At 44.8% G+C, this 14,335-nt stretch overlaps 1 protein-coding gene across 1 annotated transcript in view; it reads left to right on the forward strand.

The window, feature by feature from the left end:
* The window catches only part of USP40 (ubiquitin specific peptidase 40), a 23,167-nt gene extending 9,275 nt beyond the window's left edge, over nucleotides 1-13,892 (forward strand). The window contains exons 13-31 of the mRNA XM_005430454.3: nucleotides 283-367; nucleotides 1,130-1,200; nucleotides 2,062-2,381; nucleotides 2,872-2,998; nucleotides 3,339-3,396; nucleotides 3,687-3,740; nucleotides 4,149-4,237; nucleotides 4,661-4,747; nucleotides 5,319-5,355; nucleotides 5,835-5,899; nucleotides 5,995-6,069; nucleotides 6,472-6,598; nucleotides 7,683-7,777; nucleotides 8,889-9,007; nucleotides 9,458-9,523; nucleotides 9,750-9,960; nucleotides 10,080-10,175; nucleotides 10,904-10,998; nucleotides 11,895-13,892. Of these exons, the coding sequence (XP_005430511.1) occupies nucleotides 283-367; nucleotides 1,130-1,200; nucleotides 2,062-2,381; nucleotides 2,872-2,998; nucleotides 3,339-3,396; nucleotides 3,687-3,740; nucleotides 4,149-4,237; nucleotides 4,661-4,747; nucleotides 5,319-5,355; nucleotides 5,835-5,899; nucleotides 5,995-6,069; nucleotides 6,472-6,598; nucleotides 7,683-7,777; nucleotides 8,889-9,007; nucleotides 9,458-9,523; nucleotides 9,750-9,960; nucleotides 10,080-10,175; nucleotides 10,904-10,998; nucleotides 11,895-12,000 (1,983 nt within the window). The 3' untranslated portion in view covers nucleotides 12,001-13,892. The remainder of the gene's footprint in view (nucleotides 1-282; nucleotides 368-1,129; nucleotides 1,201-2,061; nucleotides 2,382-2,871; nucleotides 2,999-3,338; nucleotides 3,397-3,686; nucleotides 3,741-4,148; nucleotides 4,238-4,660; nucleotides 4,748-5,318; nucleotides 5,356-5,834; nucleotides 5,900-5,994; nucleotides 6,070-6,471; nucleotides 6,599-7,682; nucleotides 7,778-8,888; nucleotides 9,008-9,457; nucleotides 9,524-9,749; nucleotides 9,961-10,079; nucleotides 10,176-10,903; nucleotides 10,999-11,894) is intronic.
* Nucleotides 13,893-14,335: the final 443 nt, after the last annotated feature.

A 14,335-nucleotide genomic window follows, 5' to 3' on the forward strand; every position in this document is an offset into this window, starting at 1 on the left:
TGGAATTTTAAGTGTGGAGACTTCAAAGTTCTCATCAGCTAATTTATTCTATTTGGGCAGCATGTGCATGGCCATGGATTGACACTGCAGAACTCCAGCCTTAATATTTCATTTTGTGACAGAGTTGTCATTGTCTTTTCAAAGAGTCACCAATTAAGTGCCACCAAGTGAGCTTGGGAGCCAGGCTGTGGCAGCTTTCAGCAGATTGTCATTATTGTGAGTGCTGTGAGTTACTGCTCACTGTTATTTGACATGATTTTTCTGGTTATTTTTCCCAACTAGATGTTGGAGTCTTGGGAAGGGGACATGGTTCTCAGCATGGCCAAGCCTTTACCAGCAGGATTACATCTGTACCAGGTGCTTGATGGTAAGAGCACTGCATGCCAGGCCCCCATGCTATTGCTGTATTTGAATTCCTGCAGCCATCAAAGATTTCATCTGTAAGCCATCCTGGAGATGTGTATTACTGAACACTCTTCCAGCTCAAACTCATGTTTAATGATTTAAATTACTTATTTCACTCTTACTAGTGGAATGAATGCTTTTGAGACTTTGCTGTGAAATCTTTGTTGTGGAATGCAGATCTCAAGCAAGCTAAGCACATTTGCTGACAAGAATGTATCAGTCTGTGTCTTGCCCTTGATTTGCTTGTGGATGTTTGCTTTCATAGGATTGGCCTAATAGGTGGAGGAGAGGATAGAAGAGAGGAGCCAGGGTGACATCAAAGGAAAATGTAGGTTAGACTCAGCTGAAGTAGGAATTTTGTAGAGGGAAATGCTCACATGAAGAGTTCATTAATTTATTAAGGGTACATCAGTTTTTCAAACTGTCATTTTTGTCTCCAGCTTTGCTTTGTTAGGCAATTCTAAGTGGCAGTCTGTAACAACTTATTCAGTAACTTTCAAATGTTATGTTCTCTGTGGTCAGCTTCAGAAAATCACTGTTGAACCAGAATATAACCCAACTCTCCACAGTGTTGACATCAAAATAGAGAGACACCCAGAGCTGCTCTAAGTATTCATCCCCATGCCTGTACAGTTTTTAAATGTAGTGATTTTTAAAAACTTGCTGATCCTGTTTGTGTGTTTTGTGGGGAGCAAGAACTTGATGATTTGCTCCTGTTTTTTAGGAGATGAGCTGACCCTGGATGGCATTGGGCTGGCTGATGGAGCAGACATCTTTGTCTGGAATGGGAAAGAGGTAAAGGAACCAAGCACTTCCTTCCTTGTCAGCTCTGAAGAGATAAGACTGTGCAAGGTCTCCTGGAAATCTGTGCTGCTTTTGTAGTTTTCCATCTTCCTTTTGATATTAAGGCTTCTGCTTAACCTGGAAGTGGTTGTGAAGCACAGCATTTTATTCTGTCTTTCTAGTGGAATAAAATGCTACTTTAAAATTATTTTTATTGTAAGACTATCCATTTGATATTGACTTTCTCAAAACAAAAAAAAAGACCCCAAACTAAACAAAACCACCCAAACATGTAGTAACAGAGTTGGTTTTGTCTTGGTTTTATTTTTGGTATCGTTTTTTCTATTGGAGCTTTTATGTCATTAAATTTTCTTCAGCAAGGAGCTTAGGTTGAATTTAGGTTGAATATCAGAAAGATCAAGCTTTTAAAATGTAAAGTCACAATGTTCAGTCACATTTGGGTAATTCTTTAATGTCCTGAGGGGCTAAATTGCTGTGTCCTAGATTTTGCCAAGGGTCCACTGGTTTCCCAGCTGCTTACCATGGAATGGTTTGGGAAGGGACTTCAGGATCTCATTCCACTCCCTGCCATGGACAGGGACACCTTCCACTATCCCAGGCTGCTTCAAGCCCTGGCCAGCCTGGCCTTGGGCACTTGCAGGGATCCAGGGGCAGCCACAGCTGCTCTGGATAACATTTTTCCTTCTCTCCCAACACCCGTGGGTTGTTTGTTCAGTACGAATTTGCTCCGAGGAGGTTGGTTTGTGAGAGGAGAGCATCCAGTTTGGCCTCAATTTTCTCCCTGCCTAGTCTCCCCTGTATTTTCTGGATCAGCTCCCCCCAAAGCTGTCATTCCTTGCTGCTTTCCCTCAGGTTGGAGGCACGAAGGTGCTGACGGGCCCTGAGCACGAGCCCGTGGTGCTCAACGTGCTTCGCTTGGCCGAGCACAACGAGGGCGGCAAGGGGCAGCACTTCAGCGAGGCCCAGCACGTCTGCTCCTGCAGCACCAGCCTGGCACAGCTGCACTCTGCCCTGGCTCCAGCCGGGGGCATCATCCTCAAAAACGGCTCAGGAGCAGACCCAGAAGCCAAGAACTGGGAAGTTTTCCGTGAGGAGGACATGAAGGAAACAGTCCGAAGTGTGGGGCTCAGGGACGGCTGCTCTGTGCTGATCTTAGACAGCCATGACCAGAGGTAACGTTTTTGGTTATGATTGTAATGGAACAAAAAAGCAATTTTGGCAAAACCTTTTAGTTCAAATTATACTTTAGTTGAAATTATACTATATATATATATATATATATATTCTTGTAACTAATTATCACTTTGAGCTTACAAATACAAGTATTTTCATCTTAAGTTTTGGAGACCAGTTATTTATCAGCTGTTAGATTTTTCTTGCCCTCACAATGCAACACCAGTCACAACCTTTGATTTAACCCTTGTAAAGGGGGAAAAACCTGGTGGGAACAACTCATGCTCAGTGAATCCAAAGTTGCCAGGGGCATATTTGTGGTCTCATGGCACTCTGTGCCCCCTGAGGCCTCTGCTGTGCGAGATGCCATCACTATGAACAACTTTGGCACCGTTGGTTTATCTGGGAGCTGTGCTGGTGAGTGATGTAGCCCTGCTAATGTTTAGTTTTCCTGTCTCTGACTGTCTTTGCACTGCTGATTTCCCACAGCTTTGTCAACGTGGCAAGTGGGAATTTGACTGCCTTCACCTATGACATCAGCTGGCTCCAAGTGAAAAACTTTTGTGGGGGGGAAGAGGAGCAGAAACACGTTAAAATCACTGCCACCATTGAAACAGTAAGGACTCTGCTTTCCTGAACAGCTTGGCCCCTGCTCTTGGCCCAGCTCATTCCATGTAGCCTCAGGGATGAAGCTTTTCCCTGCTGAAATTAGTGTTGACCTCAGAGTTACAATCCCTGGGGTATTTGCAGGTAGCTTAAACCAGTGCAGTGTTTTAGTGTCAAACACCTTTCTCTTTGGGCCACCCTGTAAATGGAAGTTTGAGATGGTGTCAGTAGCCAGAGTTAGAAGAGAAAGGAAGGATTATCTTTGTCCACTGGCACTCGAGCAAGCAGGGGTGGTGGTGGCATTCCAGGCTGGAGGTGTTCATATCCCTTTTAATGTCCCTGCCTTTTAGGTGATGGCAGATATCAAGATGAAAGCCATCCGGGAGCTTCAGCTGGAGGAGGAGCTGGGTAAGTGTTCAGCTGCCTTATCAGTTTGATAATGCTGTAATTTACTGGCTTTTGAGCAGGTTTAGTGGTAGGATTTTCCTTTCAGTGAAAGAATAAAAGCTGAGACTGTTGCTGGAGTCTCAGGGAGTCTCTCTCCAGTTATTTTTTATGTCACTGAGGGAGACCTCTGAGATAAAGCTGTTATAATTAATCTTAAAGGTGTTACTTGTGTGAAATTCTGAGCTAAATTCCTATTTCATTCCTGTTTTAATTACTTAATACTTCTCTCTTTCCTGCCCTTTTTGCTGCAGCAAACGAGAGCTGTCTTAGACCCATTGGTGGCAATGGGAAACTCCTGTCTCCAGGTAAATTGATTTATTGAATCACTGTTCTGTAAGGAATTCACTGGGGAGGTTTTGAGGCTTTGTTTGTCCTTTCCTGGGAGAAGTTACCCACACATAACTCCACTGATTCCCAGGCTTAACTGAACCACTTGTGTGTTTGTTTGGGTTTTTTTTTCCAGTTTTAAAGTTAATTAACAGTACCAGTACAAAGATAGGGGTTAAACTGAATCTTCAGCTTGGTTTTATTGCTTCCATTCCTAATCCACCTGTGTTCCTGATGGGCTCTGGGAGATCTCCATGCTTTTGTTCTCCTCATAGGACACTCACAGATCTGCTGTCAGGGCTAAGCAAGCTCTCAGGAGAGCACTGAAGGGTTTTAGCTTGCTCTGAGGATGATAAAATTGATGTTTTTGTTTGTCCTCCCTGAAGTGCCTGAGGATTACACAGTCAAGGAGGCAGAGCTGAAGATGGGAAGCTTGCTGGGGCTGTGCCGTGGGAAAGCTCCAACTTCCACTCAGGTACAGCAGGGTGGGATGGGAGGAGCCTGGTGCAGGGACTCTCCTAAAGAGAATGAAGGAAAAAAAGGGGGAATGTTGCTCTTGGAACGTGCAAGTTGTAAATATCACAGGATCCCAGAATGGTTTGGGTTGGAAGGGACCTTAAAACAGCCAATTCCACCCCCTGCCATGGGCAGGGACACCTTGCACTATCCCAGGATGCTCCAAGCCCTGTCCAACCTGGCCTTGATCTGCAGGGGAAGGAGTGGTTGTGCATTCCTAGAGACCAGGCATGGCTAATGAGGATCTGCTGATGGCCATAACACTACTATCTTTGCTTTTTGTGCCATTTTAGTGTGAATGTCATTTTTGATGACGTTCTTGCCACAGGAATTGTTCCTACACTTCCATATTTATTCTGGTGGTTTGCTTTTGGATTTTCAGCTCTTCCTGTACTTCATGGTTGGGAGTGACCAAAGCTGCAGCCCTGAGATGGAGATAGTTGTGGAGGAGACTGCCTCTGTCAGAGAGGTAAGGCTGGCTGCTCCCAAGCTCCTGGACAGCATTCCTTGCACAGACCTGGAGGCAGAGGAGCTGGGAAGAGCCATGCACAGAGTGAAGGAAACTCTGGTGCTACCAGTCCAGTGTTGAATTTGCAGCTTATAGATTTTTTTTTTAAGGTGCATCTGCAAATTCTGGGGCAGAAATGTTTCGAGTAAAGGCACAAACTGATGGCACAAGTTTAATTTTTTACCAGCTTGGGAAAGCTGGCTCAGCTGGTGTGGTGAATTTTTTGCCTGAAAACCATCTCATCCATGAAGGGTTTAATATATAGCCCAAGTACATCTTGTCTATCTAATTATATTTTATATATATTATATATCTAATATATTAGATACATAATATATAATATGTTTTTATTTATTATATTTACATCTATATAATATATAAATATATATAATATTATATTTAATTTATATTTTAATAATTGACCAGCAATCAATCATTCTTGATGTCAGAAAATTCTAACATAGGTTTACTGAAAAATTTATTTCCCAGCCTCAGCATTGACACAACTCTTATCCTGTGTGTCTTCTTTCAGTGTCTCAATTTAATGCTGGAGAAATCAGGATTATCAGGTTAGTTGTGTTGTTATTTACATTTTTTTAAAGGAATTTTAAATATTTTTAAGACAGCTTTTCCTACCCTAAACTGTGTAAGTTTTTTCATTGATCTGTGTCATTGTAATGGGAGGAGGGGAAAGAATTCTAAACATGAAGTTTTTATAATATAGTGGGTTTTTTTTAAAGAGCTTGCCATAGATTCAAGTGATAATTTGACACATGAGAATTCCTTCTCTCCTCTGAAACCAGGGAAAATAATTAGATAGGTGAGGAAGGGAGATCTGTGCAAATAAAAGATTCTTTTCATACAGCAAAAGATCTGGGGAAGATGAAAATGATAATTCATTTAGCCAGAGTTGTGTTTAGATAGCAAATAAAAATAAAGAACAAAAGAAAAAGGACCCTTGACACTTGTTAAGAGTTTTGTAATATTTTCCCACACTGGTGTTATTGACTGATTCGTTTTCTGTGTGTATCTTTTTTGGTTTTGGTAGGTGACAACTGGCATTTGAGAAGGATTGACTGGTGCTACGAAGCAGGGGAAGCACTGAGTCAGGAGGTAAGAGGAGCCTGTTTTAATCCCCTGGTTCTTTGCTCCCTGGGGAGAAAGGCAGCTGTGGGCTCACAGGGATCCTGTGCTTTCTCCTCCTGCAGAATGCCACCCTGAAGGAGCTCAACGTCTGCAGAGGAGACACTTTGGTTATAACTGAAGGAAAGCTTCCAGAAAAGGTAAAAAGAGAATGGGCAGTGTCTGGAGACTTGGAATCCCACCATGGTTTGGGTTGGGAGGGACCTTAAAGCCCATCCAGTGCCACCCTGCCATGGCAGGGACACCTCCCACTTATCCCAGGCTGCTCCAAGCCCTGTCCAACCTGGCCCTGAAGAGGTTGTTTCTCAAAATTGTAGCATCATTAATTTTGCACCACCACCATGTTCCCCATTAAATCACATCCTCCACTGCCACATCCACACATTCTTTGGACACTTCCAGGAGTGCTGACTCCACCCTGGGCAGCCCATTCCAAAAGTTTAAGTTTTAAACAAATCTTTTCTCTCTTCCTGTGCTAAAGGTGAAATTTCACCTTGCCTGCACACAACACTTGAGGAGCCACCTGGTATTTTCTGTTCCAGGGTTTCCTGAAAATCCCCATCTGGTGGTTGAAGCCTTCAAGCCATAAGAAACATGGAGAGAATGCACAAGACCAGGTGAATGGGATCACCTGGAAGATGGAGGCTTTGCAGGTGTCTGCTGCAGCAGGTGAGCTTGGCCAGGCTTTGAAAGGAATCATCTGTGGTTGCTCTTTAAGTCAAACCCAAATTTTAATCCAAAGCCTTAAAACCCTTCTGAAACCTGGGAAGGGCTGCATGAGTTGCATCAAGGTTATGGTGAAAGGACCACTCAGGAGACAGATGCAGTTTTGGACATCAGTGCTGGATAATCCTGTTGTAGGGATGTTCCTCAGATGGATTTGCTCAAAACACCACTAAATTTTGTAGCAGGGGCTCTTTATTTGTCAGTCTCAGAAAATTCAAACATAGATTAGAATGTTAGGCAGCAGTGTAAAGCATCTGCTTCATGAGCACAGATGTGATTGGTTTCAAATGCCAGACTCCTGAAGGCACAATGAATTCCCTTCAGGCTGTGTTGCTTTTTGGGAAGCTGTAAAAGGAAGGATGGGTAAAGCTTGCATAGTATCAAAGATCTTAAATGCAGTGTTTTTAACTGTGTTTGCTCTCCTGAAGGTCAAATCCAAAACCAGCCAGGGCAGCAAAATCAAGTGAGGGTTGAGAAGGAGGAGAAAATGAAGTGGAAATAAGAGAATTGGAAAATGGGGAACAAATTGATTTTTCATTTTGTATTAAAAGTAATATTCCTCTGGTGCTGAGTTGTGCTGCAGGGCAGGACCCCCCTCCCTTTGCAGAAGTTTCCTTTGCATTTTTCTCCTTCTGCCTCAAACCTTTCCTGAGTTTTACTTCCTCCCCTGCTGATTCCAGTAGTGGAGCTAAGAGCAATTTAGCTTTGCTTGCAGTAGGTTTGCCCAATAACTAACACTATTTATCAGTGGCAATGACTGCTCCTAGCTCTGAAATTTGCAGTATATGGGAACAGTTTGGAAATTATTGGGGTGTATTTTGTGTGCTGGATGTGGCCATGGCAGGGGGGTGGAATGAGGTCACCTTTATGGTCTCTTCCAACTCAAACCAGTCTGGGATTCCTGGATATTCCAAGTGGACTCCAGGCTCCTTCTCTAAGTGAAGTGTGACCATGAAGTGGCTGTTATCTCTCAGGACTACACAAATCACGTTGACTCTTCTGTTATTTGTTTCTTCCTCCTCCAAAGCTCCACCAGGAGCCGCCCACCCAGGCCTGGATCTCTGTTATGCTGGCAGGATAGAGATAGCAGGAGAGGCCTCTCTGGAAGATCTGAAGATGCAGGTTAGATGTTCTCCTGTGTTGGACTGTGCAGCAGCAGCAGCAGCGCTGTGGTGCCTCGAGCTCTATTAACAGCTCTTTTCTATTTCCTTTTCCCCTGTCTCCAGTCTGTTGTGCCATGGTGTTTATGCCATGGCCACTGGTAAGTACCAAGAGGCAGCTGGAGCATGTAGCTCAGACACTTCCTTAGTGTCCCTGCTGTCCCCATCCTCCCTGTCACCTGTCCTGGCCTGCAGGAGCCTCGTTGCACATCAGCTGAAGCTCTGCCTGGCAGCTTTTGTCTTTATTGCAGTGTAAAATCTCTCCATGGGAAGAACACACATAACAAGCACCTCCTAAAAAGCCACTTTGCCATTTCCACGTTGTTCCTGTATTAATTTTCTGCATCTTTTTTAGTTTCTGTATGTGGAATCTGATGAATGAGGAGTTGCTTTGGGGTGCACAGGTTTGCCAGCCAGGAAGGTCTGGCTCATTTTGTTTGGCCACAAACTACAAGACCTTTGTATGGTTTAAATACACTAAAAACCAAACCAAGCAAAACACCCCAAAGAAAAAAATAAACCCAAAACCCACAAAAATGTATAACCCAGTCGTACCAAAAGGCTCTGTGTGGTTTAAGCAGTGGTTGTTCTGCTTGAACTGCATGGGGAAGGATCTCTCACCTGATTCTGCTCCATTTTTTGGGTGTGACTTCAGTTTTGGGCTCTGCCAGGCTGCTGCTATGGAGAACTGTTTGCAGCTTGATCAAGGAGAGCTGGCTGAGCATGGGAAGTGCTGTGTCCTTGGGAAGGGCTTAGAGGAGCTCAGCACTTGGCTGGAGACTGGGGCAACGACTGCAACAGCCTCATTCCCTCCCAGTTGTTCAAATTCTGGTTAAAAAGAGGAATTGGGTACTTTGGAAATGGAAGTTGAGTTGAGAATTGTTGAGAGGGAGAGGAATCCAACTCCCTTTGAGGTTAAAAAGTGAATATTTTGCTCATAGCCACAAGCAACAGCTGGTGTGGAATAAATCTCAATACCTTGCCCTCTTTTTTGGGAGCTAATCCGATGGGTTTCTGTTTTTCCAGGGAGACTGGCTGCTAAAATTATTGACCAAGTATTTCTGTTTTTTCAGGCTCTGACCTTGCCCTGCTGCCAGGAGCAGGTTGTGCCCCTGCCCTCGTTCCTCAGAGCTTGGACAGTGGACAGCAAAGGCCCCGGGAAGCTCCTACGGGACAACAAGAGGAGACTCAGGTGGGCTCCCTGGGGAATGTGCAACAGGCTGGATGTGGGATGGACTGGGGGAGATTGGTCAGCTCAGGCTGGGTTGGAAAGGATCCTAAAGATCAGCAGTCCCATGGGCAGGGACACTTTCCACAGTTCCAGGCTGTTCCAAGCCCCAGTGTCCAACCTGGCCTTGGGCACTGCCAGGGATCCAGGGGCAGCCACAGCTGCTCTGGGCAGTGCCAGGGCCTGCCCACCCTCCCAGGGAACAATTCCTAATTCCCAATCTCCCATCCATCCCTGCCCTCTGGCAGTGGCAGCCATTCCCTGTGTCCTGTCCCTCCATCCCTAGTTCCCAGTCCCTCTCCAGCTCTCCTGGAGCCCCTTCAGGCCCTGCAAGGGGCTCTGAGGTCTCCTTGCACCCCCAGCTGTCCCAGCCCAGCTCCTGAGCCATGTGGACAATCTCTGCTCTGTTTTCAGTGACTACAGGCTGGGTGCCAGAGTGGAAATCTGCATAGAGCCCTTGCAAGAAGAAGAGAATTTGGGGTAAGAGCTCGAGGTCTTTATTTCTCTTGTTTCTTACAGCTCTGCATTTGAGCAAAGCCTTCACTGAGCAGCTTTTGACTTCAGGGCTCTCAGGATGTGGGAAAACCTTGGAAGTTGTTTATTGTTTTCCACAAACAAAGTGAGGGAGGGCAGGAGTGGGGGGAAAAAGCTAGGAATTCTGAAAGCATGGCTCACAAGAATTTCCATTCTCTCACCCTGCTGCCAGCCCCCACGAGCTGCTGCTGCGAGTCCAGATGGGAATACCAGGAGAGAGGGACTACTCCACCTCCCGGGATTTGGTGTGGGATATCTCCAAGGAATGCACAACCTGGGCTCTGAGGCAGAGAGTGGCTTCTCACTATTGTCTCCCTGCAGATAAAATTGAAATAGCCAAATACTTCCCTGAGAGATTTGAGTGGCTGCCAATATCTAGCTGGGTAAGAGCTGGAGTGACAGAATCCAACAGTTGTTGGAAAGGAGTGTTGGTTTGAGCTGCAGTTCCTTGGGGATTGAATTTAAGGAGAATTCCAAACTCTTCTGCTTTGATTCTGTTCAGACACAGCAAATCTCCAAGAGGAAAAGGAGGAAAAAGCAGGCGAGTTTGCAGTCAGCACCTTACCACCTGAAGGATGGAGACATCATTGGGGTGAAGGTAAATTTCCCTGGATTTAATTGTTGCATGAGGATCAGGTTCAGGCAATGTCCCCTTTGCAGTGTCTTCATTTTATCCTGGTTTTCTCTCATCCTGCTGCATTTCTGGGAGTACTGAGATGTGGGTTTGGACACTGCATTGTGTTGATAAGAAATTTCTTGCTGCTGCTTTTCATTTTTCTCCTGGATCTTTTTTCTTGCCCTCATTTTTTGGTTTTTTTTTTTTCAAATTGTGATTAAAATCCAAGGAAGTGCCCTTTCCAAATCACATTATCGACACAAACTGTTACATATTATGGATTACTGAACTATGACAGTTCTGTTTCATGGTGTGAAAAGGAATTACCCAGCACTGAGCTCTCAGCTAGCAATCAGGCTTAGTTGGAAGGAAAGAACATTCTGGCTGGGTTTTAGAGCAGCAGGAGAAAAATGTGATGTCCTGTCCTGCTGTTTTAGCCTATTGGAAGAAATCCATCCCTGGAACTGTTCCTGGTCAGGTTGGGTGGGGCTTGGAGCAACCTGGGATATAGTGGAAGGTGTCCCTGCCCATGGCAGGGGTGGAACTGGATCATCCTTAAATCCCTTCCAACTCAAACCATTGCAATTCTAATGAACTTGAAATTAATCACTGCAAAACTACTCAGAAGAAACTATCTGGGAATTTATTGTGTCAGCTAGGAAATAGTTTTACCTTCTGACTTTGATCTCTCCAATCCTTTTTTGTAACAGAACCTTCTCCTCGATGACACCAAGGACTTCAGCACTGTCAGGGATGACATTGGGAAAGAGAAACAAAGGCAGCTGGCTCTGGAAAAGAGGAGAAGGTAGTGAGCATTTGATTTCATTTTTCTTTAGAAATATGCAAATTGTTTGCTGCTTTTCAGAGGAGCTGTGGCTGCCCCATCCTTGGAAGTGTCCACAGCCAGGTTGGACGGGGTTTGGAGCAACTGAGATAGTGGAAGGTGTCCCTGCCCATGGCAGGGAGTGGCACTGGGTGGTCCTTAAGGTCCCCTGAAATCCAAACCATTCCATGATTCTGTGGTGGTGTTCACAGGGGTCCCAAGACAAGGGAAGAGATGAGAATCTTGACTCCATGTTTCAGAGGGCTGATTTATTATTTTATGATATATATTATAATAAAATGATATATTAAAACTACACTAAAAGAATAGAAGAAAGGATTTCATCAGAAGGCTAGCAAGGAATAGAAAGGAACGAATAACAGAAGCTGGTGACTCTCAGAGTCCAAGCCAGCTGGGCTGTGATTGGCCATTAGTTAGAAACAACCACATGGACCAATCAAAGATGCACCTGTTGCATTCCACAGCAGCAGATAATTATTGTTTTTCTTTTCCTCTGAGGCTTCTCAGGAGAAAAAAAATCCTGGCAAAGGGATTTTTCAGAAAATATCATGGCGACATGATTGAGCCTAATTGGCTAATTTTGGAGGCCAGCAGTAGCTGGGTGCTGTCAGAGCACACAATTCCAGTAATCCTGCAGGGAACACTTGGATAATTCAAACTCCTGGCTCTCAGTGTTCCTCCACTGAGCCTCGTGGTTTTCCCTCCTGGAGCAGCACGCTGTGGAGATGAAAAGGAACCCTTGGCTGGCCTGGCCTGGCCCAGGCTGTTTCCACAGCTCCCTGGAGCTCTGAGTAAGGCCAGGCTCACCCTGCTGAGGCCCAGCACTGAGCATTACCCGGGTTATTTGTGTTTTCCAGCCGCCAGGAGCGTGCCCAGGATCCCCTGTTCCCCGAGGAGAAGCTCCCCGCCAAGCCCCGCAAGCCTGAAGTGGCTCTTTCCATCAACGTGGGCGTTTTCAGATAGCACCAGGAGCTGCTCTGCCCACACCACCCTGTGCTAACCTGGCCTGCAGCTCCAGCAGCAAGAGGGGCTCTCCCAAAGCGTCTTCGAGGATCCCTGAGGCACAAACTGGCTGTAGGATTCAGGATAACTCTGATTTTCTTCTGCTCTCTCTTGGGGAAGTGCTTTAAGGTCCCTTTCTCAGTGTGGTACTTACTCTCAGGCTGAGTAAATGCACTTTATGGAGGAGGAAAAGGATTAATATATTGTCTAACCCCTCAGTGACTCTTTTCTAACCACCCAAAATGCTTTGTTGGGTCAGATCTGACCTCCTGCACCATCACTACTGAGATCTAATGCAGTCATAATCATCTCTTTTTAGAATTGTTTCCCATCTCTGATCACTGAAGTTGCTGCTGATACCAGAATTTGCTTTTCTCTCTTTATCTCTAAAGTCTGTAGGAGCTGGAGTCAGCCCTAAGAATGAAGGCAGCGTGGAAATCTCTGAGCAGAATGTAGGAAATTGGCCCAAAAAGAACAAGTCCAGGATCTGCCAAGATGTAAAACCTGGAGACATCTTATGATATGGAACAACAGGGACATAATCTTAGATTTTTGAAGTCTCTGGGGTTTGTTTTGTTGCCCATAAACTTCATTTTGCAATTTCTAGGGCATTTTTGTTGTCCCTGAACTTCATTAACAAGCAAAACGTTTGGGAAAAAATGGACAGATCCAATGTTTGATCTTCAGTGGGTTTTACCGTACTCAGGAAAAAGGCTTGCATTTATTTTCAGTGCTCCTTTTCATTTCCCACCTTCCTAGCTGTTCTGATCCTCTGTTACATTGGAGAACCTGTTTCTCTTGGTGTCCTGAGCTGACTTTGAGCAGCTCACTGAGCTCCAGGTCAAAGGCTCTGAAGTATTAACTCCAGAGTGAGCGTGATTATCCTGAATGAAATCTGTGACAGTGACAGGACAAAACACAAGTTTGCTTTTGGGGGCTGCAGTAAATATTTGACCTATTTGCTGTATGTAAGAGGAGCTGCCAGTTGAGCAGATTCCTCAAATTTTGGCTGAGATTTTTCATGTACCTTTCATAGGTTAACACTACTCTGGTATTTCAGACAGCATAAAGATAAAAACTGACACTCTGCTAGCAGCAAAACAAAAGAAGTGAAAAGCACCATGAAACACACAATTATTATTTATTTCTGTGCATATCTTTAGAATTCAGCAGGTGCTCCTGTGCTTTTTGGGGCTGATGCTTTGCAGAAGGGGCTGTTTAATGTCCTCACTGACTTGGCTCCTGAAATCCCAGTTTCATGGATACATTTGCTGCCAGTGGGGAGGGCAGTGGATGTTTTCCCATCTTCATTTGTGTCGCCTTCTTTCCATATCAGGTGTTCTTGGGAGCCTGGCTTTACAGCAGGGATCAGAGGTGCTGATTCCAAAGGTTTGTGTTCCCACATGGTTCCAGCCCGTTGGATTTATTTGCTGCCCCTTCAGTCCCTCTGGTTCCTGCTGGAGAGCTGGACTGAGCTCAGCCTTCCCCTCTTGAATAACTCTGGTCTCTCCCCGAGAACACCAAGTTTGGAGAAATTGAAATGCAAATTCCAAGTGGGAATTTTGTGCCTTTGTTCAAGTGTAATGTAGCAGCACCTGCACTGAACCAATCTTGGATTATTTCTAATGTTGGCTCAAAAAATGCATTTTTTTGTTTTCTTCCTTGAAACTCTTGTGGGCCGTTCCACAATGAGAGAGTTCATGGAAAACAGGGCTGGGGAGAGGAAACACCTTTTGAAAACGGAGTCTTGGTCACTCTGTGGGTTCTGATGGTTACTTGCAAAGCCTGGAAGAGCTCTCTTCTTTATTTTTCAAGTGTTCTTCACAAAATAAAATGTCATTTTTATCTGCCTAGTTGGGTTGTCTGTGGATATCTCACTGGTTGGGAGTGGCACAAATAGCTTTCTGATGTGAGTATTAATTAGCTCTAATTTTCCAATGTTCCTGAACCAACATTCCCATCTCTGGGGAAGGTTTCCTCATTCCTGGCTTTTTTCTTTTCCTGAGCCTCCTGCCTTGGTCCTGGCTCAGGGCTCTGAGTGCAGGAGCAGCTTTGTTTTGTTCCATGTTCCCAAAAGCACCAAGGATGGCAGGGAAGGTTCCTCCATCAGGACACAAATTAAAGCCACTCTGATGCCCTAGACTTACAAAAAGCCTTGGAAATTTTTTTAATCCCGATTTTAATGTGTTGTTTGGACTGGTTATTTTGAGCAACAGGTTTTGACAGAAATTAGCAATTGTTTTCTAGAGATTACTAAGCCACTTTATGGGAAATAATTATTTTTCGGGGGTTTTTG

This window comes from Geospiza fortis, unplaced genomic scaffold (genome assembly GCF_000277835.1).
Source record: "Geospiza fortis unplaced genomic scaffold, GeoFor_1.0 scaffold400, whole genome shotgun sequence".
Classification (NCBI taxonomy): Eukaryota; Metazoa; Chordata; class Aves; order Passeriformes; family Thraupidae; genus Geospiza; species Geospiza fortis.